The sequence below is a fragment of the Aulonocara sp. 'chitande type north' Nkhata Bay genome, linkage group LG23, assembly GCF_057382095.1.
Source record: "Aulonocara sp. 'chitande type north' Nkhata Bay isolate Kocher_YH1m ecotype deep benthic linkage group LG23, A_spYH_male_GT1.1, whole genome shotgun sequence".
Classification (NCBI taxonomy): Eukaryota; Metazoa; Chordata; class Actinopteri; order Cichliformes; family Cichlidae; genus Aulonocara; species Aulonocara sp. 'chitande type north' Nkhata Bay.
The window spans coordinates 2,285,239-2,311,383 of record NC_141365.1 but is presented as its reverse complement, the minus strand read 5'-3'; the positions used below and the strand labels follow the sequence as shown (position 1 = coordinate 2,311,383).

At 46.3% G+C, this 26,145-nt stretch overlaps 1 protein-coding gene across 2 annotated transcripts in view; it reads left to right on the top strand.

The window, feature by feature from the left end:
- Positions 1-332: 332 nt before the first annotated feature.
- Positions 333-26,145, top strand: part of rnf220b (ring finger protein 220b) — a 29,178-nt gene continuing 3,365 nt past the window's right edge. Inside the window, exons 1-12 of one of the 2 annotated variants that reach the window (XM_086283471.1) lie at positions 333-627; positions 1,735-2,346; positions 20,177-20,303; positions 21,136-21,178; positions 21,273-21,365; positions 21,968-22,010; positions 22,266-22,355; positions 24,785-24,828; positions 25,153-25,234; positions 25,612-25,708; positions 25,862-25,921; positions 26,041-26,108. In XM_086283471.1, coding sequence (XP_086139597.1) covers positions 1,755-2,346; positions 20,177-20,303; positions 21,136-21,178; positions 21,273-21,365; positions 21,968-22,010; positions 22,266-22,355; positions 24,785-24,828; positions 25,153-25,234; positions 25,612-25,708; positions 25,862-25,921; positions 26,041-26,108 — 1,339 coding nt within the window. In that variant the 5' untranslated portion in view covers positions 333-627; positions 1,735-1,754. The remainder of the gene's footprint in view (positions 628-1,734; positions 2,347-20,176; positions 20,304-21,135; positions 21,179-21,272; positions 21,366-21,967; positions 22,011-22,265; positions 22,356-24,784; positions 24,829-25,152; positions 25,235-25,611; positions 25,709-25,861; positions 25,922-26,040; positions 26,109-26,145) is intronic. The other variant, XM_086283472.1, reaches the window with a different exon arrangement.

The following is a 26,145-nucleotide window of genomic DNA, read 5'->3' as shown; positions in this document are numbered from 1 at the left end:
ACCGGATATTCACGAGTTTTCAGTGAAAGTTACCACGTTTGATTCTATATTCGCAGATATAATCTGACACTTTTAATCCCTCAAGTTCTCTTCTTATCCACACCCACCCCTACTCTGTGGGCAGCTGATAAGTGCATTTTTCTTTTGACTCAATTTCACTGTAACTCACCTTAAACGAGGACGAGAAATTGAATGTGTCCATCGCACGCGGCGTGTCTCAGGGGGAGAGCGCGGAGGAGAGAGGGGTGGGGGGGACGAGGCTACAGAGAAAGAGGGCAGGGTAAAGTGGAAAGAGAGGGGTGGAGGGGGGATTGTCACACAGAGCGCACAGACCAACAGAGACAGACCGACCCGCAGCCAGTCCACTCACTGATGCCTCGATCCTGCGCAGGAACACAGCAGCTACGCGCCTCATCTCAGCCTTAACTCGTAAACACTCACAACATCTGGAGGAGGACCGAAAAAGCCGACGCTGCCCGCAGCTGCAGGTCTTTTTCCCTCTCTCATTCCTGCGTAACCGGGAGAAAGTGCCGCGTCCTTGAAATTAACTGTAACTTGGAAGAAAGGCAAAGTGAGAAAGAGAGAGAGTTGGCGGCGAAATAAATCTCGCTTCGAGACTTCATCACGGTAAGTGCCGACTGATGCTTCGCGATAATTCCAGTGATTACGCCTTCATTTGGTTTAATTGGTTTAATTGGCTTTTTGATTGCCATGTGTTCTGGTGTGAGGTTTTGTTGCGTGTGTTTTCCTAAAGTTAGGGAACTTGTGAGCTTACTGAAAAAAAAGCCCCCACTTTTATAACACACTCGTGGAAAGACTTGGAAAAACGGTGGGAGGCTAATTCCTGGGATAAACCGGGGTCGCATTTGCGCTCTTGGACGCGAGCAGAAAGTTCGAGGCGCTGAAAAACTGTCAGTAATTTGCAACGTTTCGTCTGTATTTTGCCAGTTTGTTCATTTAGGGGCTTTTTTTGTTTTAAAAAAATTAAGTCGTTTTTGTCCCTCTTAAGAGTCCCAACTTTTATTTTGTTTTTGGTAAATTTCCTGAATAGTTTTGCTTCTGATGTAAGAAAAAAAAAGTGGTTGTGTGGGCCCAAACCTTTTTCCCTGTTTGAGGCCTCTCATCATTTCATATGAAGCGCACTTTTTCAAACTTCTCAATAACTAAAGCGGCTCAGTCTTTTGCGCGTCAGCACAGATTACTTTTGTGCCTTAGAACAAAAAAGAATAAAAACAACAACAAAAATATTCCTAGAATTTAATTTTACCGGACACATTTGTCTTGATTTATTCTCTTTTCAAGTCTGAAAGAAGAAGGAGAAAAAAAGAATCGTCGTCTTTCCCAAATGCGTTTGCATGATTTCCCCAATTTAATCGCTTAGACTTCGCTATCAAAACGATCCTTTGCAGGCTCCAGCTACGTGTGTGTTTTATTGGCAATTTATTCCCGTCGTAATTATTTACAGGCGCAGTAGGCCTCCTCAAACCCATTTTTCTGCTGAAATTAGTCGAAACCTGTAATTGTAAAAATGCCTCACATAAGCAGCTGGGTGTATTTCACAAAATGAAGAAATCAAGATCTTGTCGTTAAAGAGGACATCAAACAATTTCCTGTAAATTTGACAAAATGAAATAATTTCCTGTCTGCCTAACAACAGTCACTGAGAATCATTTCTTCTTGTGTCTCATCCAAACACTTTTCTCTCTCCTCTCGTTTGTCTCCTCGTCTTCTCAGAACCAGCATAAAGGAGGTGAATGGACCTCCACCGCCCCTTCAAGATGGACAGCCCCTCCTACCTACCGGCTCCACTGGCGTCCCCTGCCCTGATGGTCCTAGCTTCCACTGCAGAGTCTGGCCGAGACGCCTCTGTCCCCTGCCAAGCGCCGAGGCCCTTCGGCGTCCCCGTCTCTGTGGAGAAGGACCTCCACCTCCCCTTCCCTTCAGCCTCCTACACGTTTACCTCCATGTATCAGCGCCAGGGCCCCATGTCAGGCACCTTTTCGTCCCGAGACTTCCCGGCCTCCCTGCTCCACCTGCACCCACAGTTCACCCCACCAAACCTGGACTGCTCCACCCTGGGCATGCTCAACCACAGCGGTGTGGGCGCCTTCCGGCCTTTCTCCTCGCCTCAAGATGAGAGGGAGTCCGGGGGTTACCAGTCTGCTTTCACCCCCGCCAAGAGGCTGAAAAGCTGCTTTCCAGAGGTGGAGGGGAAGGAGTTTGACTTTGGCTCCCTCGGAGGCTCCCTCAAAGCTGGGGAGGAGTCGGGGAGGAAGCTGTTCTCCATGTCCGGCCTGCTGTCTGATGGAGAGGCTTCATCGAGCCCCGAGGAGCGCAAAGAGCACAGTGAGTGAGACGCACACGACGCGCTGTTATGTTTGCACAATTCTCCCAGCTCGTATCTAAAGAGAAAGCGCAGTCACTCATCGGGCTTCTTTAAAGTATGCAGCGTTTAACCAGCACATCAAAGGCTTTGCTCGCCCCTGACATGACAGGGCCAATGAGGGTAACATATCCTCTGCAGCTGCATCCACTAAAGGTGACAAATTGAAAGGAGCTTTTGTGAGTAAAGGCATATCTGAAAACATTTCCCCCTTCTGCACTTTAGTCGTCAGCATGTAGTCGGGCAAAGTGTTTACAGAGGCAGGCTGTGAGCGGCTTCCACACAAATAAATTGAACGCTGTCACTTATTCAGCTCAGTGATCATTAGCCACATATGACCATTAGGGCTGTTGGAAGTCAGATTTCTCTTGGTGGCTGAGGAACACAAATACATGGGAGCGTGTGGAGGGTTAACACGGGAGGAGTGAGAGTTGGAACGAATGACACCCTGTCAGAGATAACGAGGTGGCAGAGATAGAGAGGAAGGGATGGAGGAGGATACAGAAAAAGAGAGAGGGAGACGTGGCGATGCGCCTCAGCCTGAGCTTCCCTACGACAACCCTCAGCTCAATATGGCCGCCCACACCAGCCGTCTGATTTGTTGACAAATGAGTGGGAGAGGTGTCAGTCAGCGTACCGCAGAGGGAGAGACGCTCCTCATTACTCCCAGGGATAATTGCCCAACGACGCGGGGGCACAACACTCGCCTCAGAGGCAGCGGGGAGGGAGTGAAGGAGCCAGAGTCGGGGAGGCGATGCTAGGCATGATGGGAAATCAAACCCCCTCAGTGGCGGTCGCCAAAGGGGAGCGCCTGACAGATGAAAGGGACCAGGGAGGAGAGAGAGGAGAGAGCACCCAAAGGCTCAGCAGATCAGAGGGGGACACCATCGAAAATAATGACAATGAGAGGGAGCTGGGGGTGGGGGTGAGATGGAGAGGGGGCAAAGGCGGGGGGGGGGAGATACGCGCTCTCGTACATTTCACCTAAAGGAAACTTTCATCCCACACATAAAGGGCGGCAGCAGGGACGAGTCGTCTTAAGAAAAGTTTGGATTGTGCGCCGTGTGTGTGTCTCTATGCATATGTGCTCGTCTTTGTGCAAACTTGCTGATTTTGTCGTCGGCTGGTAGCTGAGTGACAGGGCCAGGGAGGCGGAGTGGCAGCGAGGAATCTCAATATGGAATTTTAATAAGGACAGGGAAAGACGAGATGCCAGCCGGCGCGCTGGTGTGAGAGGTGTGTCTGCCTGACAGTGTTTGCTCGGCGCGCTCGTGCGTGCGCGCTTACCTCCTGATTTTGGGAATCTCATTTGGGGAATGTTGACAAGGACAAAAGACGGGGTCGACTGGAACATGGGGAGCATCTCTGTGCCAAAGGAAAAATGGATTCATGCACATTGGAAGCTGCTTTTCCAGCTTTATCCAATTAGATTGCAGCTCGGGCAAACTAAGAGCCTTAATGCAATTGAGCTCCCAGCACTTTCCTAAGTCTGACATACACTTGTTCCTCTTGACTGGGTAACAGACAGTCACTTCAGGACCAAAAGTCTTAAGTGTTAAGCTTGAAATCTTCTTTGGGTGCGAGAGCGCCTGCTGCTCGCACACAGCGGCAGCAGGCGCTCTCGCGGAAGTACGAAGCAGACCATAAAATCCTACCTTTAGTTTTTTCATCAGTGCAGAGTTTTGCTTCTTTTTAAATCTTCATTTAACATTTTCGGCCCTTTGTACTGAGACCCTCTGTGGCTCCGCAGCACACCTGAATATTTAAACCGGGTCCTGTAAACATACAAAACATTTACATTGTCAGAACGCACAGTAACTAATGGCTTTTCCCTGTGTGAGCTTCCTCCTCGGTGTTTTCCATCAGCAGAAAGATCTGCAGGAGTTTTTGTCTCCAGCAGTGCGCACAGGTGACCACGCGTTTTGTTTCCTCTCATGTTTCTTTGTCAGTCCAGACAAGCAAGCGGGTACACCGTACCTCTCCCCACCTGCGTCGCCTGTCATTGCCATCGGCCACCTTTTCTGTCCATTTAGTGTCTTCCTCGTGTCAATTTCCCCTCCCAGGCTCGCCGCCGTTTTATCAGGGAAGGTCTGAGATGCACGGTGTGCACTGACAGCTGTTCAAACAGCCACGCTCGCTTTCAAAGGGCAGATGTCTTCACTGGAGCGAGTCGTGCTTATTTTCCTCAGGGAGACGCTTCCCACTGCAGGACTGAGCTGGAACTAAAATGCTCCTTTACCAGAAACACGAGTTTGGGAAACCGGAGGAGTAGAGTGGCAAAAAACATGCCAGGGCCAGATGCTGCATGTGCGTACGTGCATGTGTGTGCGTACGTGCATGTGTGTGCGTACGTGCATGTGTGTGCGTCTCACAGTGGTGGCAAAGCTAAGTGACAGCTGTGATAATGGGAGCCAGATGTTTGAGAGCACTAGTGTTGTGATGCAGCACTTAAACGGCGGATTCAGCTGCCAGAACACCTTCACCTGCAGAAATCATGCGAAGGCAAACAGAATATTAAAAACAGCAGATAACAAAACTTTTAATTGAACTTTTCTTTGGTAAATAAAAAACGTCCTTGTCAGTTGTAAATCTTTAGCACTGTTTGGTGTATTTCACAAACGGCCTCTCCAAAACGTGACTGTACTTTATACTGCATGTTTACTTGTGTCAGGTTGGAAAAAATGATGAATGAAAGCCTAAACGATCTCCTGAGCGAGTGCCGAGCCTGCACGCAAGAAGGGCCACACTCGGCCTTTGAATGAGCCGCTGGAGGCGTTACCCTCACTCAGAAGAGAAGGCTCCGAGAGTCTCACCTGCGTGAAACGACGTCCCGCGGGAAGGTATCAGCGGGGAAACATTTAAGCATGACACACTCGGAGGAGTCTCCACCAGATGCGCTCAGTGTGCAAGTGTCCTCCACGGTTGGTTACTCACGGGTTGTTGGCACGCCGTGCGGCTCGAGCAGAATCGATATTCGCCTTAGACGTGGCGCGTGGCACATGATGGGTTGGAGCTCATTCCAAACGAAGCTTATCTGCTGCGAGTTTGGGTGAACATGAGTTTATTTATCATTTCTTAGGAAGTGAATTAAGGACTGCTGGTGTTGCTTCGGTCATGAAAATATGAATATTGTCAGCTTCTGCAGCCACCACGAACGCACATTTTAAAAAATGTACTTATTGTGCTTGTAACTTGTCTTACACGTTCACACCTCTGCCTCTCTCGTACTGCAGTTGTTTCTGCTGATTTGATAAGAAGGACTCGCCTGCCGTGTTTTGTGTGCAGCTGTCGTTGAAGGCTGTTCATATCGAGCTGAGCTTCTCGTTGAAAGACGCAGTGTTTACATCCCCCAGCAGACCACAGGAGATCAATAGCAGCCACTCAATGCTCATGCATACACATATAGTACCTGCTATAATTCCCTATGTGTACACTCCTTATCTGGCAGACTAGCATATGGACTGCATGCATCAACAGTCACGCTAACCTTATGCGTCAGGGCAGGGTTTGTTCTTTGCTATGATTTTGTTTTTCTGTGCTGTGAGAAAAGTTCATTGCAAAAAGTGACGTTTTGTAAAAATAGGAGGCAGGAAATGAAGAACTAAAGGAAATAAGACCACATTTATTGGAAAGTACGGTGTAGAAAAAAAGTGTAGCATCATTTTCTCCCGACTGAAAATAAAAAAGGATCTGAAATGTCACCGGGCAGCTTCACACACAGAGAGGCGATGCTGAGTCTGTTTAAAGTTGCATGGTGTAAGCACTTCGTACGCTGACCACACTGCAGTCTTGTTCCTAGTTTTCGGCGCTCGGGGAGGAAGCATTACAATATTAATGGTGGCTGCGTTTGATGTGAGAGCACGTCGTGGTTGGCTGTTCCCCCTCCTGTTGTGATGGTGGTTTGTCCTCCTAATGTTCTCCCAACTAAAGGAGGCTTTCATCCTGGCAGGAGGGGAAAGTCTTCTCAGCTTTTTTTGTTCTACCTCCTTCTCTCCGTCGTATGAAGGCTGGAAGCAGGGAGCTTGTCTTGGTGTAGAAGTGCGCTGTGTGGTCCCATATATGTTTGTGCATGTGCGAATGGAGTGTGCAGCATTTGTGTGTGTGTGTAGGCGTTCTCTACACATGCCAGCGTCTTCAGGAGGCTGTGGACCACACTGCTCGTCACAGACAGACGAGACTTCTGTGGGTCTGGAAGCAGATTTTACAGTAGCAGGGGGGAGGAGGGGGGAGGAGGGGGTCTTTTTTTGCAGTGACCATCAGCACCTGTTAGACGGTCAACAGAACATGAGTCATAACACATCTTGTAGTTGATGCCTCTGCCTCCGTCTCCTGCCGTGATCGTCCCACACGAGCTGGTGTGGCTGCAGAGTGGAAGGCTCGAGTGTGAGACATCGAGGTAAAGAGCGCGAGTTGTAACGAGCGCGGGGCTCAGAGGTCGTTAACACAGCCTCCTCGTTGAAACGAACGCCTTCTTTCCATCTTTTCTTTGCTCCGTTTCTGCTTTTCTATACGTGCAGATGATCGACCTGCTGCCTGTGATCTCACATCAAAGCCTTCGTACGTGTGTGTGCGCATAGGAAACGCTCGGGGTAAAGATGCTGTTTCGCTAGATTGAATCCGTGTTGGTAAGAAGTAGCACACACACACACACACACACACACACGTCCTTCGTCCTGTCCCTGGAGCTTAACAAATCAGCGAGGCAGATAGGGAGGGCATGAAGGCCAAATTCTGGGGTTAAACACATGCCGCTGAGGAGACAGACAGCAAGACCCCACCAATCCTGCATGCTTGGATAACAGCCAGCAACCAACACATATATATGATGGAAACTATACGTGTGTGTGTGTAAGCGCTTGTCTGCCAGTGACACACACAGACCTCATTACAGCATGTCAATTGTGCTTGTTGCAAGTCTCCCAGCTGTGGAGGAGCTCGACAAAAGCCAATAAGTGAAAGGCACGCCAGGCGTGGTAGTTTCACCTCCCAGATACACGACTTCCTGACATCACTCAGTGGCTCAGGGAGCAGGATTGGCACTTTTTGTTGATTAACAAGTGCGCATTTTTTGGGGTGATTCACAAAATAAAAAATGAATAAAAGGAAAATGACTTCAGGGGCCTGGAAAATGTCAGCGTATCCATATAAGAGACACCAGCAGTTTACTCCAGTGAGCAACAAATTGAGAGTTTGAACTTTTATGAATAATTGTCATTTTGCCCAGTAGGATGGTAAATTCTCCTGCTATAAAATGCAGCGTTATGCACTGTGGGACTGTTAGCGCAAAGTGGTTTATACACCACGGGCTCCTGTCTCTGCCTTCCAGTGTGGGAATTTCTTGACGGCGTTGTGTAGTGCATAAATTTCACAGTTGGGAAACTCAAACAACTCAGCAAACAGGGAGTGATTTTACACACTGAAAGTTGGGGTGGGGGGTTAAATAATTATATAACCACGTTCCTGCACAGGAAACGGCACAGATTACTTCCACGTGCATCCTAAAGACCCTCTGATCGATCAAGTCGCTTCCAGCGGTGCTTAACTGTTTGCCCAACTCTCTGCTATGCACCTCTGCCTGAAAGGTCAAAGTTTAGCAGGACTGACCCCTCACCCCGCTGTGTAGAGGTGTAAACACTCCCCCAGTTCTCCACAGAGAGCTGCATTGGGCCTCAGCCATAAATCACAGCTCTGATAATTGGTAGGAAAGCAGCAGTCCAGCAGTATATAACCTTTTACGTGTCGTCTCAGGTCTTTATTATGGTGCTAATGAGTGGCCGTGGAGCAGGGTTAGAGCTGCAAGCAAAAGGGGAGGAGACGAGGTTCGCCTCAGTAAAACACGGGCGACTTACACTCACGCACATAAAAATACATCAGCACAGAAGCTCAGTGCATCATCTGTACCTCGTCTTGAGGAGATGCCAAGCTGCACACAGGGAGGAAGGATATGCGCATATTCAAACATTCCCTTACACACACATGCATATGCAAGGAAACCGGCGTGCACGCAGTGGCTGGCAGGCTCAGCAGTGTCCATTACAAACTGCCATTAGTATGGAGATTGTGCTAATTGTCCCCGCAGACCACACAGGCAGCGCTCGGCAGGCCGGCTGCGAGTCTGTGAAGCCGAGTGAGAGCAGAGACTCTTTATATGTCCTATTGTCTCGGTCACGACCCTATTAGCCCAATCACAAATCAATCGCTGAATGATTATGGGATACATGCTGTGGATTGTTTCAATGCAAATGCTGCCATCCTGAGACTCACAGAGGCTGATCTTACATAACGCTGTCAAAGCGCTTCTGTAATATCTGAAAAATGAGATCCGCACGCAGATGTGCAGTGCAATTGTGCCAGCTGTGAATCCCCAGGAGTTTTATTTGAACAGGTTTCAAAAGAAGGCGTAATTATATTGTTATTAGAAAAAAAAAGATTGTCGTGTAAGGAAACAGGAAGTTCAAAGTGCCAGAAATCTGTGTTTGCTTACTCGAAACATTATGAGATCCTTTCAGGATTGCCCTGAATGCTCACCATGGAATCAAACAAGAACACTAAGCAGCTCTTCTAAGTTTGCTCGTGTTAGCGCCGGGCTCCATATAAAGTGCTTCGAGGCAGCTGCTGCTGCATTAAATAAATAAATCAGACTGATGTTGGATCATTATCACATCAGCTGAGGGTTAGAGCTGCTTCTGAGCCGACCTTGGTGCGTGTTGCCCGGTTCAGTCCAGTCTCCTGATCAGTCATGTGGAGGAGAGTGAACTGTGAGCGGCGCCTGCGTGACCTCGCGGAGTGACAACACAGCGGAGAAGATCTACACCCGCTGGCGCTGCCACCGGCCTCTTTGTTCTCCTGTGTTTGCTGACGGGGGGCTCACACGGCGCTGCGCTCACCACGGCTACACGGCAGTGAGTGTAAATGACACACACACTGAGATGTGTGTTTGCAGACACATTTCTTACCAGTCGCACACAAAAACAGCAAAAGCCTTTCCAGCTTGTCCCCTCTGCTCAGAGCCTTGTATTAAAGCTCACTATATCTTTTTCCTAACAAGGCATCTAATTCGGGAGAGGCGCCCGTCTGTGCCGGGGTGCCTCACACTGCAGGCTGAGCTGTTGCGCCCTTTTGCCACAAAAGAAAACAGCAGCGTTATATACGGCTCACCTTTGTTTGCACTGTAGTGGCTGATTGATGCAACGACTCACCTCTAAGGCAGTTGTTCTCACTTTGCTTGTTTGTCCTGTTGTAATTTGTCTCTTGTTTTCTTACTTCTACATGGACTGAAATGTAAAACTTTATTTTCACCTATAAAAGCGTGAACGCTAAAACAAGAACGACGAACATCAGCAAGTGCTTTCCTTCCTTGAAGAATACGTCGTCCTCGTGGATTTCTTTAGAATTTGGCGCTTTGTACACGATGAGTTATCACGATCAGCGCTTAAAAACCTCGCCTTTGTGTCTGCGGGTCACTGAAGAGAAGCTGCTCAATCATCTGTATCTTTCCAGCATTTGAAGATAAAACCATCGTCATCTGCTGTAATTGTTTGCTCCTCCAGGCAGACACAATAACATCCTCAGGAAGTGTGACTAACCCAAACACAGGTGTATCACACACCAGGTGCTCGTGGTGCTCTCGTACCAGCAGCAGTCGCGCGGCGTTTCTGACAGTATCAGATCTTATCTCGAGGAGAGAGATGAGAGCGATAGGTCTTATCTGCAGCGATGCTCACGGACGAAGCCAAAGTAGGATGCTGTCCGCTCACACTGCTTTCAGGCCCGATGCGGGGTCCTTTTTTCCGGCTACACATTGCCTGGAAAAAACAAACCATTCAGACTTTGTTTGAAGTGTGCTACTAGTTAAGTCTCTCTAGAGTGCTGTTGCCTGATGGGTGAGGTTTCCACTGCTCACCTGCGCTGCACAAAGTGCATGTGGGACAGGTGTGTGATGGGAAAACAGGTGGGAGCGAGTTGGGCAGCGTATGCGCTTGTTTGTGTCAAAATGACTTGGCTAAAGCAACAATCCAGTGTAAAAAGACGGCACAGTAACAGCTGTGGATCAGACTGATCAGGCTTTTTTCTTGGCAAACGCTGGCGTGCACGACTGCAGTCGTTTCAGAATGTCGCAGATGCCAACAGACTTAATAAACTGATCCGTAAGGTCAGCAATGTTGTGGGGATGGAGCTGGACTCCCTCAAGGTGGTGTCGGAGAGGCGGATGCTGTCCAAGATAAAGACAATGTTGGATAACACCTCCCACCCACTCCATGACATGTTGGTCAGTCACAGGAGCTCGTTCAGTGAGAGACTGAGATTACCGAAAAGCACCACTGAACGACACAGGAAATCATTCCTGCCTGTGGCTCCCTGTACAACGCATCCACTTAACACACTGTTTGCTGCTACAGCTACACATGTTTCTTTTCCAACTATTTATTTATAAGTGACTTATGTATGTATGTATGTATATATATGTATATATTGTACTATTCTTAGTTAGCGTATTGTCTGTCTTGTCTTAATGTTGGTTTAAAATGGAGCACTGTAACAAAAAATAATTTCCCCCAGGGATCAATAAAGTATTCTGATTCTGATTCTGAAAACAGATTCTTTGAAACAGCATCTGCAGGGTTTTTGTTGGTTTTGAGCAAACTGTGCGATTTCCTCACGTTCAGGAGTTTTTAGTATTAATCACCTCAAAGACAGTAAGTTATTATTTCTCTGACTGTTGTTACTAAATGTGCGATCATTTCCTCTCTGGCTAACCAGATGAATTCTGTTCTTTCTTTATGAGCTCATCTTTCTCTTTTTAATCGGAGCATATTTTAATTGCCCCTTTTTTCCTGCCAGTCTTCATGCTGTATGTTTCCACTTTTAAACAAATGAAGCGAGTACAGGAGAACAAACAGAAAAATCACAAGAAAAATGCTTGAATTCAGTTAGTTCAGGTAATTTAAGAGCAGCCTTCTTAAGGCTGATTGATGAAGAGTGATGATGATGATAATGATGCTGATCCATGCGATCAGTTTTATAAAAAATGCTTCCTTCTCAGCCGGTCTGTTTCCTTCTCAGAGAGCAGTGTTTTAAAGAAGCTGTAGAAGCAAAATCTTCATTTTTTCTCCTTTTTGTCCAATCAGTCGTAACAGCAGAGCTCATGTTATCTCTGTTTTTATTATACTCCAACAGCTTCTCTGTAGCCTCTCAGCACCGTCTGTGGACCTCGTCTGCGTTTCCACAGCGTGCTTCATGCAACAGTTCAAATCGAGTTAATCTTTCTTTCCTGTTTTAAATAAGAGTGGCAGGCTTTGCTCCTGTCGAGTTTTGGTGCGTTACAAACACTAAAATTCTGGCCTTACGTTTGTTTAATGAGGCAAAGCTACGGTGCGTGCGTCTGCGTGTCACACCTGTCAACCACGCTCGTCTCCGGACCGGAGAACCGGACGAGGAGACGAGGTAATAAAGTAAAAGAAAAGTCCGCGGTGTCAGTGTCAGTGTCCTGCTGCACTAATTAAACTGTGAGTGTGAGACACACACACACACACACACACACACACACACACACAGACACACACACAGTGTTTGTCTCGATCTGTTTAGAAAAGTCGAGTCCTTGCAAGCAACAGAGCGATCCCCTCATTTTCTCCTTATTAAGCACTAATTGAGAGAACGAGTGAGAAGGGAAATGAAAATGAGACGTGATGAGGACGCCACGGAATAATAGGAGAGCGAGCGAGCATTAATGTGTATTAATCAGCGGTCTGGGTAATAGCGATCTGTATTTTTGGAGTGATGTGTCTGTTAGCGTCTCTTTCTGTCATCCTGCCTCTTTCTCATAAACACCTGTGCTAAAGAAACACTGCAGAACTCATTGATCCATTGATTGAACATTAATGATTGTTTGCTACATAAAAGAAATATTGCATTAACCAGATCAGAGGAGTTGCAGTTGCTAACGTGCAGGAAACCTTTGCTACTGCTGGAAGGCTTTTCTGACAATTTGCTGGTGTTTCCCGACTTTCAGAGGCCAGCTCAAACACCTGCTTATTCCACCCTTACTTTAGAGGAGAGTGGTGGCCACTGTGTCGTAGATATTGTCATCGAATTGTCATATTTCTCTTCTCCCTCCTGGCAAAAATACATTTAAGTTAAACTTTGAAAACTGCAGAGGGAGATTGGTTGCCTTTAGAGTCTTGAGAGAGCTTCAGGTTTTGACAGAGTGAGACAGAGCCGGATATCTGTGTGTTTCAGGCTGTCTTGTGAGTGCAGGTTGTCGCCATCAGAATGACTGACAGACCGCCGGTGAACGGCGCTGTCGCTGTCCATTGTCACTGGCTTCCTGATCCAAAGTGACGGCATGACTTTGACAGACAGCGCTCAGCAAAAGCATGCCAGAGTCGAGAGCTGACACTTTGTGGCCCGCAGCTTTAGCCCTTTTCTTGTAAGCTGATTTCATTGCTGTGCAGCTGGTTTGGGTTTTTCCCTGTAATGGTTGTTGCAGGAATAAGGTGTTCAGAGTAACTAATACAAAGAAGTTACATCAAGTCAGGACCACTTTGAAAATGTACAAAGGAAAGTTTGACCTGATTTGAAGTTTGGCTGATCCAGTGACCCAAACAGACGCTCAGTTACCAAATTACACTGCGTTTGATCCTCACGTGAACAAAGAACCACATCACAGCTCTTTAAAAAGCGTAAAATAGTACCAGTAAGTCTGAGCAAATGTCCTGCACATATTTAAGTCTTAATGGCTCATTAAAATATTAAAGTCTCAGCTTAAAAAAGTCTGTTTTTATAGTGTGAAAAGATCGGGGGGGGGGGGGGGGGGGGTTATACCTGACTGTCCCCCGACTTCCTCTAAACCTCAATATTTACTGAAACTCAGTTTTCTCTTAACCTTAAGTGAACCTTAACTTTGTCGCATCATGTAACTCATTTTAAACAGGGACAAATGTGCACGCTCAGTACCAACGCGGTTTTACAGTCTTACAGTTTCACACAGTTTTACAGTTTTACACAGTTTTACGCAGTTTCACACAGTTTTACACAGTTTTACAGTTTTACACAGTTTTACAGTTTTACACAGTTTTACACAGTTTTACACAGTTTTACACAGTTTTACAGTTTTACACAGTTTTACAGTTTCACACAGTTTTACACAGTTTTACAGTTTCACACAGTTTTACAGTTTTACACAGTTTTACAGTTTCACACAGTTTTACACAGTTTTACACAGTTTTACAGTTTTACACAGTTTTACAGTTTTACACAGTTTTACAGTTTCACACAGTTTCACACAGTTTTACAGTTTCACACAGTTTCACACAGTTTTACAGTTTCACACAGTTTTACAGTTTTACACAGTTTTACAGTTTCACACAGTTTTACAGTTTTACAGTTTTACAGTTTTACAGTTTCACACAGTTTTACAGTTTCACACAGTTTTACAGTTTCACACAGTTTTACAGTTTTACACAGTTTTACAGTTTCACACAGTTTTACAGTTTTACAGTTTTACAGTTTCACACAGTTTTACAGTTTTACACAGTTTTACACAGTTTTACAGTTTTACACAGTTTTACAGTTTCACACAGTTTTACAGTTTTACACAGTTTTACAGTTTCACACAGTTTCACACAGTTTTACAGTTTCACACAGTTTCACACAGTTTTACACAGTTTTACAGTTTCACACAGTTTTACAGTTTCACACAGTTTTACAGTTTCACACAGTTTTACAGTTTCACACAGTTTTACAGTTTTACAGTTTTACAGTTTCACACAGTTTTACACAGTTTTACAGTTTCACACAGTTTCACACAGTTTCACACAGTTTTACAGTTTCACACAGTTTCACACAGTTTTACAGTTTTACAGTTTTACAGTTTCACACAGTTTCACACAGTTTTACACAGTTTTACAGTTTCACACAGTTTCACACAGTTTCACACAGTTTTACAGTTTCACACAGTTTCACACAGTTTCACACAGTTTTACACAGTTTTACAGTTTCACACAGTTTTACACAGTTTTACAGTTTCACACAGTTTCACACAGTTTCACACAGTTTTACACAGTTTTACAGTTTCACACAGTTTTACAGTTTCACACAGTTTCACACAGTTTTACACAGTTTTACAGTTTCACACAGTTTCACACAGTTTCACACAGTTTTACAGTTTCACACAGTTTCACACAGTTTTACACAGTTTTACAGTTTCACACAGTTTTACAGTTTTACACAGTTTTACAGTTTCACACAGTTTCACACAGTTTCACACAGTTTTACAGTTTTACACAGTTTTACAGTTTCACACAGTTTTACAGTTTTACACAGTTTTACAGTTTTACACAGTTTTACAGTTTCACACAGTTTTACAGTTTTACACAGTGTTACGCAGTTTTACACAGTTTTACACAGTTTTACACAGTTTTACGCAGTTTTACACAGTTTTACACAGTTTTACAGTTTTACACAGTTTTACGCAGTTTTACACAGTTTTACGCAGTTTTACAGTTTTACACAGTTTTACAGTTTTACGCAGTTTTACACAGTTTTACACAGTTTTACACAGTTTTACGCAGTTTTACACAGTTTTACGCAGTTTTACAGTTTTACACAGTTTTACAGTTTTACACAGTTTTACGCAGTTTTACAGTTTTACACAGTTTTACAGTTTTACACAGTTTTACGCAGTTTTACAGTTTTACACAGTTTCACACAGTTTCACACAGTTTTACGCAGTTTTACACAGTTTCACACAGTTTCACACAGTTTTGCGCAGTTTTTAACACCCAGTTTGACTCCAAAGTTAAAAACAGGATTTTCTCTTGAACTTCTTACAGGGATTTAAGTACATGCAAACATCCTGACCTGTGGACTACAGCTGATTTCACAAACCTGTTTAAATAAAACCCTAAAACAACTACTAACGTGTGTTTTAGGACAACAAAGTACACGACTTTACTGGCTTTGTTATCAGTGATTGCAGTCACCATCTTTCCCCGTGCTCACTGGCGTGCTTCTTCTTCTTCAGCGTATCAGGATAGACAACAGCACACTTGTAGACACGCTGCCTGCGTCAGCAGCAGCTGAAGTTTTGCATTGAGTGTGTTGCTATATCAGTGAACTGGAAACAGTAACACATTTCATGTTGGACTTGAAAGACTTTTGGTCCAGAAGTCCTGAAAATAGATTCAGGGTCAGGTTATGTAAACGAAGCTGGTCTGTAAAGACAGCGAGGAGCCCACGTTTCTAATCTAAAGCCACAAGATTTAATTACATTTGGTCTTGATTAAGATTAAAGCCTGTATTTTCACACACACCCAAGGACAGCTTCCACTTCCTCACTCCAATCTGGAGTCACTATCAAAGATCATTGAGCCATGCATCTCAATGAGGGGCAGATTGATTGGTCGGAGCGGAGCGGAGGCAGGGTTCGATCTTTGCCCCGAGGTCCTGAGAAAGGAAATATGGTCACAGGGACGCAGTCGCACAGCTAGCCGGTCCACTCTCCATCAATGAGATGATTGGACACATGTATGCTGGGCCACACCCGCAGCTGATGGAACAATTGTGACTAATGGAGAAGATGAGAGAGAGAAAGAGCGAGAGGGGGAGGCGGGGGAGTCTGTGCGCTGATTGACCCGTGGTCAGAGAGGTTATGTCCATTGATCTGCAGAGCAGGAGGGAAGGGTTTTGGCCTGAGGTGCTTCAGAATGAGTCTATTTGGGGTTCAGGATTGGCGTCCATTCCCACCAGGAGCTTTTTCATCATCTGACTCTCTGCAACTTACAGCTGCTGTCTGCTGTTGTTGGCGTTATGCACATTGCACTACAAAGGCCAAAGGCCAATCAATGCGCTACAAGAGGTTGATACAGATCTTATTAGTCAATGAATGATCATTAGCGGTCTAACGAGGCATTGATTTGCGCAGGGGCCAAAGGTCGCCGTGGTTGTGGCGAGTGTCTTTAATACATTAAACACAATTGATTGCAGAGTAGGAGGGATATTTTGAAGGATGCTGGAATTAGATTGGACAGTGAGAAATCTGAGGTCAAGCCAGGAGAGGAAGCGTAGGTGCCTTCCAAGCCGCCGAATGCAGTTAGGATTGAGCACCAGGCCGAGCAGCACATTTGTCTCGCAGGTATTACCGCTGCAGCCACTCTGCAATTAATAAAAAGCAGATATGTAGAAGCACTAAGTCAAAGGCAACTGGACTTGCTGTTTCAAAGGCTGCTGCTACAGCCTTTGAAAGCTGAGGAAATGACTTTGCACATAGCAGATGTGTTACTACAGGGCCTATTATGTTGCTCATTAAATACCCAACCTCTCAATAGGCCATTATTTCCCCAATAAAAAACAAACGGCAACCTGCATGCTTTCCCTCCCCCCTCCCTCTGTCTCAGAGGTTTGCTCTACCTCACAAAAAGCCCTGACTAATATCCTGCATGTGATGCTTTTAAATAGGAAGCAGGCCGCGGGACAGGGAGGGGTACAGGTGTGGCAGGAGCCAATGGCTTTTATAGCCCTCCGTCTCCTCTGAAAGTGTGCCAAGGACCTGCCTGCACAACCCACCGCTGCAGCACTCGCCGCCAAGCGTTAACTTTTTTGCCCCCGCCGATCCCTATGTGCCTACTGGTTATATAGAGTCTGTGCTTGTTACAGCTTTATGGAGGGATTTCTGATGTGCTTAGAGAATTGTTTGATGATTGGGATAATGATGCCATTTGGAGTGAGTTGTCTCAGCACTCAGCCAGTGAACAGAGAGAAAAACAGACCCAGGCTGTGCAAAAAAAGCCTCAGTTTCTGCCCTGGACGCTTGCTCGTACGTCCGTTGCCATTCAAAGCCGTCCAGTCCTGCTCACGTCAATCAGAATTACGCCACGTCTACAGGTTTGTCACCAGGGGGACGCTCGTCACCACGTCTGCCCCTGCAGAACAGCCGTTTCGTGCCCCAGCATAATGTCAGTGGGTGACATCCAGGCCTGATGCGATGTGGCATTCACTAAAGGTCACGTTAGGCATCGCCGCTTCATCTGCATCAGCAGAACTGGCAGCCGTCATATGGGCGTTGGCTTCGGCCATTACACTGGCCCCGGGGGAGGCTTGATGCTTTGAGGATTTGTCAGCAGGATTCTGATCCCGGGACCCTCGAGCTCCAACAGACTCGCACAAGCCGTGGACGTTTGCTGTTAATAGTGGCGAGGCAGAGACGCGGCACGCCGTGAGGCGGGGTGGGGTGAGCCGAAGACTGTTTTTAGCATGTTTGTCCATGCGCCTCCTGCACTGTACACGTCTATAAACTACAAAACAGTAAGAAATAAATATCTGATCCGTGCATTTTGTTCTCTCATGAACGAGGCAACAAATCCAGCCAAACAAGCTCAAGTGGGCCTCTGTAAGTCAAGGGTGAAAGCGGCAGCTGGACAAAGGCTAGACAGACAGGAAAGGAGGTGCTGAAGCGGCGAGACACAAAGACAGAAAAAGGAAACAATCAGAGACAGACAGCGAATCCATCAGGAGACGGGCCAGTCAAACTCAGCACAGTGCAGTGAGAGAGGGCCAGTCCAGCCAGTTGCCCCAGTGAGGGAACAGTTAACAAGCCCCACAGGCAGGTTTTACAGCCCCTGTTGTGTGTGTCGGACCCCCCAGGCTGAAGACGAGCTGAGGCTGACTGATACTGACAGCGTTTATGTGGGCAGGGGCGGAGAGCAGCAGGGCGATGGAGACGTGTAAAAAGGTGCTCATGAAGCAACGACTGTCACTTACAAGAACGCAGCACACACACACACACACACGCACACACACACGCATGCACACACGCACACACACATGCATGCACACGCACACACACATGCATGCACACACACGCATGCACGCACACACACACACACGCATGCACGCGCACGCACACACACATGCATGCACACGCACACACACATGCATGCACACACACACGCATGCACACACACACACACGCATGCACACACACACGCGCACACACACACGCATGCACACACACACGCACGCACACACACACACACACACACACACACGCATGCACACACACACACACACACACACACGCATGCACACACACACACACACACACGCATGCACACACACACGCACACACACACACACACACGCACACTCCTCTGTGCATCCAAACATTCTCGCTCCCTCACCATTAAATTTGATGTGTGTGGAGCAGAGGTGTAGGGTGGGGTGGGGGTGTAGTAAGATGAGGGGGGGCTTATCCAAAAAGTGGACCAATAAAACACCTGAAAATCAAATCCCATTGCTCTTATCGCGGCGCCATTCACAGACGTTATCTGTGCAGGTAATGTGGTTATAAATTCAATTTCAGCCCACAGATTTCATTGTTTACTGACGCCTGCATGTTCCGGGCGGCAGAGCGCGGAAAGCTCGGGAACGCTCAATGCGTGTCGGGAAAAGTCATTTAGGCTTCCGCTAGGGGATGCAAAAAAGGCAGGGGGGTGTGTTTGGTGGGGGGGAGCTGTCACTCTCTCAAGGACACCTGACTCCACTTTCTATTTTCAACCCCATGTTTTATTTAGAGGCCATTTTGCCCCATTTGTTTCCTCATTATGGGTCCCACAGCGCAACTGATGTCAGGGGACGACGGCTGATAGACAAGCCCGAGTATGGCTGGTCATCTGGACTCGGAGCCGAGCAAAGTGTTAGTCCAGTGTCATGACAGGGTCCTGAAGTTCAGTCCCATATTTACAGCACAAACTTGTTTGTCATCTTCTTTGCTAAAACAAACTGGGATCGCCACACGGCGTCATTTTCCCCCTCGGCTGTGCCCAGATGGAAAATTAGGTGCGTCTTGCCTACGAGCCCTCCCCGTATGATTGATGGCTTTCAGGAGTAAATCACCTCATCTACTAGGTAAAATCTAGATATAGTAGAGCTGCTCCCAGCTGTCTGCTTATGGCAGTAATCCATCAGTGGGGCCCAATGGGCCGAGTGGCCCTTCTGGGTAATGTTCCTATTGACAGCCTATGGTGCCAACACACTGACAGCAGGGGGCCGTCGCACCGTGTTAAGGTGTGTGTGTTACCTGATTTTACTCTCACCACCGCTGCCTGTCTGTAGTAAAGACGGGTCCACTAAACACACAGAAACACACTCAGGGCTCCAAGCAGCTACTGAATGTCTGAAGTAACCAAGTAGCCAACATTTACTCGAGTATTCTGCTTTTAGCCACCTGTTCAACTTTGATCTGCCACATGTGCGACAGTTACTCGTCACAGTGTATTTGAATGCTGCTTACCTCTGATGTTTGAGATGTTTCTGGATCATTAAGCATAAAAACTGCAGATTTTAATAAACGAATCACTTCATGCTGTTGTGATTGTGTTCTGTTTCTGTAATGAATATTTATTCTTTTATGTTGTGAAACAGAAGCATTTGCTGACATGTCGCTGTGCAATAAATAGTCTTTATGCACCACCTTACGTATAAAGTCCCCAGAACACAAATTTAATGAAAATCATAAAACTGAAACTCTCAGTAGAAAAATCCTTCATGTGATAAAGTAAGTGATGGATTCACCTTGTTCTTGTTCAGCCTCTCAAACCTTCTGAAGGAGGAAGATTAAATGCTCTTTAAAAAAAAAGAAATGTCTCTTATGCGACTAATAAAATTTGTATCCATTTAAAGTTAAGGGTTAAGTATTTGAGTCTAACAGTCTGTGCACAGCAAACAGGGTTTTCATGACTGTCACGACGCAGTTTTCCATCAGCACCTCTAACTGTAAACACCTCACGTTCGCAGGCAAAGTCAAAGGTCTGTATGACGCTCAGGCCCCGGCGTGTCCGGTCTGCAAGGCCGTGCTGCGACCCGGAGAGCTGCAGGAGCACATGGAGCAGGAGTTAGCCAAACTCGCCCAGCTGCAGATCAGGTATCACGCTCACGCCCTGAGGATCCTCTGCTTTATTTCACGGCAAAGAACGTTTCCCTCTTACCACCGTCTAAAAAGTTTACACTACCTCCGTTTATCTGTTTGTCATTTTCTTGCTGTTCTCTTCAGCTTTGAGGTGATAATTAAAGTAGACAGATCCCTCTCTCTGGATGCCCCCCCCCTTCAGTTTCCCCAGGTGGTAGCTGCCTTCTTCTCTGTCACCTGCGTGCAGTGTTTACAAGCCGCCTCATTGTTCCCTACATATTTCATATTATAGCCTCTGGCCTCAAGGCAACAACTCATAGAGCAGGCAGATAATGTTCTGTTAATGGCTGCTTTGGACTAAAACATACGCATAGATCAGACACACACACACACACACACACACACACACACACACACACACACACACACACACACACACACACACATTACCTGCTGCTTAGAACAGAAGAATGATTTCTCCAATAAAGGCATTACACTCCAAATCTGCTTAACGACCGCTCCGTGGACAGTAATGGTTTCAAATTGAACTTGGCCCACGGGGACACCGTGTGTGTGTGTGTGTGTGTGTGTGTGTGTGTGTGTGTGTGTGTGTGTGTGTGTGTGTGTGTGTGTCTACAGTATCCGTGTGACAGACACAATGTGAGAAGGAGTAAAATGAGGTTACACACGGACTCGGATACAAATCCAGACAAGATAAGAGCAGAGGTTGTTCACCAGATGACATTTAAAACACAATATTGTGTTTGTAGGTTTTGTGGGCACATTGTGTTGTTGACTTATGCACAGTAAAAACAGGTTTAACATACGAGCTTCTGTGTTATTATAGTGCAACTCCGGTCCAGCACGACCACTTCATAAGGACGCCAAAGGTACACGTAGCTGTGATGTTTTCAGCACATTCAGGAAGTCGGTCAGTAGCCGTCGTCCTGCCTTTGACTTGATTCTTTCTTTTTCGGGCTCCAGCCTCTTTCACTGTCCCTGCACATCAAGCGAGAGGGAAGTTCGCCCACCTCGCCCCCTCGACCGGCCGAGGAGGCCCACTCTGACCGATACCAGGTAGGATTTTAAAGAGTGCATTGTAATGAACATATTGTAAAGCATTAAATAAAACCTTACAATTACCAGTTTATGAAACCCAACGGGGTCTCATCCCAGAGTGTCAAACGCTGCATCCTTGTGCCGCTGACCTCACAAAAATATAAAGTTGTTGTTTTCCTTTTGCTGCTTTAGTTTCTAAGGATTGGGTTGAAATGCGCGCATGTCTAAGTTAGAAATACTCAGCCTGTGTGATGCTGTGGGGCCTTTACAAGTATCCATCTGCAGCGGGTAGGAAGTGAGACTCATCTCTTGTGATCACAACACAGGCGACAAAGAACAGCTTGTGCATATCTGTGAGAACGAAGGCAGCATTCGACCCTCAGAACGAGAACTAACAGCTTCATCAGATACAACATATCCTACGCAGCATCTTCACAAAGAGCAGCAGACACACAGTGATGTAAACACGGAGAAGCACAGCGGCAGCGTTCAGATCACAGGGCACAAACATTACCTGCATAATTAAGTCTCTTTTTTCCGTGACAGCTTCTTCCAACAGCATCTTCTATTTTTATGGACAGTTTTTTTGAGTGCAAATGATGTTTTCTCCTCTGTTGCAGACGTTTCTCCGCGTCCGGGCCAACAGACACACCAGGTTAAACGGTACGTTGATCCACGTGGACCGAATGTTGTGTTTCTGTGCCGCGCACTCAGTTTGTGGTTCAGAGTCCAGACCAGGCGACTGTCACGCCGTAAAGTTGAGAAGATGAAAAAGATATTTTGTTCACGCTCGTCGTCCCCACCCTCACCAGTCATTCAGATATCACCTCTTTTCCCACACCATCTCAGCTGGCCTAGCGCCCCCACGAGCAGAGGAGCTATTAACCTTTAAACTTTGACCCCTTGATATGTTAACAGTCGATGACCTCTGCTGGTGCAGGTGCTACGTCAAATCTGCCCCATTACGCCCCCACAGCGCAGGAGCCCACCTAGACTGCGCACAAGCTGGTAAGAAACACTGAGAAGCATTTTTCACTGAGGATTCGACACACACACAAGAAACATTTATTTTATTCATTTCTACTTTTTCCTATTTTATAAAAGACCCACCTCTGACACTAGTACATCAGCTCACTAATCAGTCAGTATTTATTTAGTTGAATGGATATAATTATGTTCATGCTTTTAATCCTGAAATAGCTGCTATTGACTTTTCAAGTGTCTCAAAAACTTTTCATGAAATGTGAAACATCCTTACGATACCAGATTAATATTTATTCCACCTGAGCTGCTTTTTTTAATAAAAATCTAAAAAACGTGTTTCCCAATGACAAACTCATTTTATTATAAATCACAGAAACTGTTGCCTCAGGGTGCTTTACATTGTAAGATAAAGACCCCCTGTGAGCACTTTGGCGACAGTGGGAAGGAAAAACTCCCTTTTAACAGGAAGAAACCTCCGGCAGAGCCAGGCTCAGGGAGGGGCGGGGCCATCTGCTGCGAGCGGGGGTAGGGAGAGGCACGTACTGAGATTTCTGACACTGTTACTCTCACACAAAAACCCACAAACAGTGTTGTGTAAATGTTTCACGTAGGAACTATTTTCTCCTCTGAAGCGTGCGGGTAGTTACCGTTACGGCTCAGCCGCGGAGCTTATGATGGTGTTCGCGCCGTGCGTCACGCTAAGAGACAAATGAAGGCTTTGTAGATCTGCAGTAACCAGATCAGGACTTGTTTCTGGTTCTTTTCCACAGAAGCTTGTAACAGAAACTCAGCCCTGAACAGTTTCCAGCCATTTCTAAATAAATGAATAAATGATAGCATGTAGCATGTTTGAAAGTAGGCTGACAGCATTTCTGCACAAATACAGAAACCTGCGCAGCGTCCCGGCGGCGGCTGACGCCGCAGACTTCCTGCTCCCGTTATTATTCCCGCGGAGACTCTGCAGCTCTTAGCTGACTCTTCAAACTGCCACTGCTGTCGAGGTCTGTTAGCCTTTATTGGGCCTTATAACCGGACAGCATAATGAGCTTCTAAATACACGTCAGGGAGGAAGAAGAAGAGAGTGGAAGGAGGAGGAGGAGGGGGGTCCTCTGTTGATTAATCAACCTCTCTCTCTCCCTCTCTCTCTCCCTCTGTCTTCGTAGTTTGATGAGCTCCTCCTCATCTATGACCGTCTCTTTAACCCTCATTATGTTTGCTGGGATTGCGGCACTCGGGTCACAGCCACCGGCTCGCCGTGCGTTCCCCTCGGGGGCCACTGTCATCCAGCAGGGAATTAGAGGGCCTTAAAACTTAATGTCCCCTTTTGCAATCTGCAGTCAGTCAGGGCAGGGAGAGGAGAGGAGGTTCAGTTGGTGTTCTGCCATGTTAGCTTTCATATTTTTAGAGAGGAAAGCGGGGGAGGACGGTGGGATGACAGCACAGGGACGGGGGGGGCGCTTTGAATCCCGTACTGCAGCTTCTGTCCACGCGAAGCATCTGCTTGTCTCTGCTTTAAGGGCCTCGTGCATCCATGCGGCCAGCTTGTACAGTTTGTGGAGTGAGCTCACACAGAAACAGAACTCAGTAGTTTTCAGTGTCGCATCCATATTTCCGGCTTTTAAATGTTGGAAGTTATTAGAAGTGAACGAGACGGTTTCCACAAGCAGGTGAATTTTACGTTTGAGTGTTTCCTCTGTCTGCACATGAACAATCATGACTTTTTGTTCCTTTAAGATTAAATTAAATACATGACACATCATTTATAAAGGTGAGGCTCTAATATTGAAAGGAAAAGAAATTTATTCATTTATTTAATGAACACTTTCACTGGATTTATTGTGTGAGAGCAGAACTTTACCTGTAATACTTCCACACTGGTTTTACTACTGAAGTGAAAGCTGTCGGTACCTCTTCCACCACTATTCGCTTTCTTCACTGTTTGCATGTGAAGTGTTGAGTGCAGGACGTTGGGAGCTTGAACCATTCATGCACTACTTTTAGCTGCTGACTCACAGTGTAGTCTTTGCATAATTTATCCTGTTATTTATCAGTATTTTTATCTTTTATTTAAATAAAAATATAATAATATGGAGGTAATAAATAGAGCTGTAAATATTAATATGAATATTTTTGGCTTGTCTTTCTTTTGCTCTGGGCTCAGTGTGAACCTGTTGTAATGACCCGTGGTCATGTTAGTCTTCACGCAGCTCGGTGACCTCCTATCACAGTTTAGGACAAAGCTCGGCTTCTTTAGATGGAACAGCGACTCAAACTCGCACGTTTTTATGTACAGGAACAAATAAGTTATACCCCAGTTATTCATTACACATAATTCAATAGTGTTACTAAAAATCATGCGACTTGTTTGATGGTGTTGATTTAAACCCCAAAGCTAATGCCTCGTCCCCTTTAACCATTATTAACAGTATTTCTTCTGTGTGTTCTGTGTTCAGTCAGGATGGGAAAGCTGAAGAGGAGAAAACCAGAGGAAGCACAGGTAGGCTCTCCAAGCACACGAGTCAGATGCAAGTATTTGTTTCCCTGACATTTGTGTTGTAATCAGAGATGAATATATGTAACGTGTGACACGCTGACCTTGAACCCCGAGACGTTGTTGCCTGGCTTTGTTCACGTGGCGCACGGATCACTGTCAGCTCGCTGTGTATCCACGTGAAAGCGCCGCGAGCGCCGGTTCACGGCTGTGAGGCAGATATGTAGCTCCGGGCTACAGGAGGCATATGGGCGTGTTCGTCCAGACAGAGAACATGTGACCCGATGTGTGTCTTTGTGTGTACATGTGTGTGCGCGGCGTTGTTTTCAGGAGGGGTCGGCAGACCTGTTGGCATTGGAGGACGACTGGAATGAGAGGAGAAGGATACAGATGGCGTCTATAGGCTTTAAAGGTAAGTGAATGTGTGTGTGTGTGTGTGTGTGTGTGTGTGTGTGTGTGTGTGTGTGTGTGTGTGTGTGTGTGTGTGTGTGTGTGTGTGTGTGTGTGTGCACCACTGAGGTACCCACGTGTGTGATCTTGTTCAGTGGAGGGTGAATACTGTGACTGAGTGGCAGCTGAAGAAGCGCTGAACTTTTCAGTCCAGATTACGGCGCAGCAGGATGCCTGGGAGGTTGGCTTAAGAGTAACCGCTTCTTTGGCGTGAGGAGCAGCTCTGACCTGGAAACTGACTGACAGGCGCAGTCACAGCAGATACACGGGCAACGTCGCATTTTCCTCATCACTAACGTGGCTGTTAACAATGATTCCCATTTGAATCTGTGTCACCAGGTGCAATGTTGGTGAGCACCACCTCTAAGGAGTGTCGAGACAGCGATGCAGACCTGGACGTGGACGGAGATGACACGCTGGAGTACGGCCGGGCACAGTATCCTTCTGAAGAGAACGCCAGCGTGCACGCTAAACAGCATGTTAATGTTAATGCGTTTACAGTAAAGTGGGGGGACTGGGATATATGCGCACATGGAGAAAGTTCTTCCTCGCACACTTTGCTGTATTTTTCTCCTGACTTCGTTTGCAGATACACAGACACAGACGTGATTCCCTGTTCGGGAGAAAGCTCCAAAGAGACAGCAGTGAAGTACGTATCCGTGATGTGTGACGATCACTCGGTATTCATTTAGATAAATATGAACTAAATTCATTTCAAAGCCGTTTCAGATGCTTTCAGATGGTAAATATACTTTGGTTTGTTTTCAGCAGCAACAGCAGCAGCGTGCCGCCTGAATCCAGAGTAAACTTGGACTTTAATAAATGGTCAAATGATGGTGAGTTAGGAATAATGAGGCAGCTGAGCACAGTTCC